At 35.4% G+C, this 2,309-nt stretch overlaps 1 protein-coding gene across 2 annotated transcripts in view; it reads left to right on the top strand.

Annotated features, from left to right (window-relative positions):
- The first annotated feature begins 1,330 nt into the window (after positions 1–1,330).
- The window catches only part of LOC102290023, a 5,919-nt gene continuing 4,940 nt past the window's right edge, over positions 1,331–2,309 (top strand). Inside the window, exons 1-2 of one of the 2 annotated variants that reach the window (XM_042224528.1) lie at positions 1,331–1,546; positions 1,643–1,699. In XM_042224528.1, the coding sequence (XP_042080462.1) occupies positions 1,510–1,546; positions 1,643–1,699 (94 nt within the window). In that variant the 5' untranslated portion in view covers positions 1,331–1,509. The remainder of the gene's footprint in view (positions 1,547–1,642; positions 1,700–2,309) is intronic. The other variant, XM_014336493.2, reaches the window with a different exon arrangement.

Raw genomic sequence — 2,309 nt, forward strand, 5'->3', positions numbered from 1 at the left:
TCAGAGTGTCACATTTGCCACCAGGTAGAGCAGATCTCAAATGCAGGACTCTTAAAAGACCAGTGAATTTATTTACAAAGAGGATGTGCAATAACAATCCCCAACATGAATCCCATAACAACGCTAGTCCTGATTCCCAAATCTCAAGGATTCTCTCCAAGTCAGCTCTCCACAGTTTGTACACCACTGGTCTCTAACAGGTAACTCTGCAGGTTTACTGTATACAAGAGGACACAGGTAAGTTTCTTTACAAAACAAAAGTAGCAAACCAACTAGTACCAGAGCTGGGATTTACACTGACATAGTAGCGCAACAATTCAGCAAAGACTCAAGCGCAGCCATTCCCTTAAGTAAGGCCACTGCATAAAATCCAGAACACCACAACACACATGTAGACACACAAACGAGGACAGTAGAGAGGAGAGGCAGAAAGCACGAGTAGGATAAGACAGACAGAAAACAGTCAGTTAGACGATGACAAAGGGACCATGACAAAGACAGCCTCTACTATTTTGGAATCAAAGTGCAGGCACACAGCTACTTTATCCGGAAATTTAATTATGACCCCAATTACTTAGAAATACTGTAAGTAAATAAACAAAATTCCAGGGGTTGCAAATGTCTCTCATAACACTGGGGCTCTTGGTAGTCACCTCACAAAGAGGCCCCTGTACACAACATATAGACATTAGGTATGGTTTGAGATTCACCTGTTAATGATGAAAGCATAATCTAGTAGGGTATCTATATCTCTTCTCACTAGGTATCATCCTTCACAATTTGATTTTGAGACACAATCCACAATAACTTTAGGAGCATTAATAAGTTAATACAATATGATGCATTTTAAGTTACATTTATACCGAATTTGAGGGTTTTTGACTTTTTGTTTTGTCCGTCTAGTTGATCTTGTGTAACATATATGGTCAACATATAAAACAATATGTGAATAATAATAAAACTCTACTACATTTTCATAATTCCATGCCTCTGGATAGACTACATTAATACTTTTTCATGCAATGGGTAGATATGTAGAACACCTGCTAACTAATATCTGGTATTATAATTATTTTGATCCAAAGATAAGAGAGACATTGTGGACATTGTTTTATGATGAATATTTTGCTCGAAGCAGCGAAAGACGTCATAACATGCAGCTGATGATTAGCTACTATGAGTCAACACCCTCGCTCTCCATCTGTTTCTTTCTCTTCTCCTTTTCTATCTCTGTTTCTATCACTCTGCATAAAGAGATTCAAATCCTGTTTCTTCATCATGCAAATATTTGAACTTCTGTGGTGGAAAAACAAAGCTGGCCCTCTCTCTTTTGTGCAGAGACATCACAAGCAAGTGAGAATATAACAATTTGATGAGAGCAGAGTACAGGTGTCATGACTGATCATAGGGGCATGCAGCTTATTTAGCTTTTTTTTTAAATTTTGGATCATAATATTATAATTTTAGCTTAAAACTGTGGAAAACTATAAAACGTTTCTGACCAAAACAATGGCAGCATCATTACAAATCATCCACTTAATAACAGGTAAGATTATTCTTCTATTTGATTTTCTTGGGGCTGAAACTCATTTTAAGTGTTATGATTAAATTATAGTTTTATTCATTTAATTTTCTATAACAGCTGCTGTGAGCTTTTTGTCTGTAATGGGAAACAAGGACAGACGTGTCAACATGAACTGTAAGTACAACAAAGATGTAAACCAACCAGCAAAATACTTCTGCACAGAGGCATGCTAGTAATTTGAGTTATTTACTGCTATACTTGAATACAAATTTCAGGTAATAGGTAGTTACAGGTGTTTGGAATTTTATGGTTGTTTTTATACCTCTACTGTTCAGTTGTGAGAAAAATGTTTTTACGACATTTATCAGACAGCTATATTTACAAACGTTGCTGTGATTAAGTTTTAAAAAAAGAAAGATAGCCATTGGTTAAATCATAACGCTGTATAGCAGCTAAAATTAGCTTATTTTAACAAACAGCGCGAGTGATACTCATTACTGTGCATCTGAGTTTCTTTGAGTACTTTCTTTTTTATTTTATTGCTGTTTTTATACCTTTAGTCTTCTGTTCTGATGAAAATGTTGTACATAGATTTAACAGACATCTAGTCACAAGTAAATCCAGTGGAGTGGTTTGGTTTAAACTAGATTTAAACTAACAATGACCTTAAAAATATATAGATATTTTAAAATAAAATAATTAAACATACTAACCGAAAATGGATTTAGCTACATTTTGGACCCTGTTTCCGGAATGCAGTAGCTAGCAAGCTGCTTGGAGACCG

The sequence above is a fragment of the Haplochromis burtoni genome, unplaced genomic scaffold (assembly GCF_018398535.1).
Source record: "Haplochromis burtoni strain Fernald_Lab_line unplaced genomic scaffold, NCSU_Asbu1 Contig_140, whole genome shotgun sequence".
NCBI lineage: Eukaryota > Metazoa > Chordata > Actinopteri > Cichliformes > Cichlidae > Haplochromis > Haplochromis burtoni.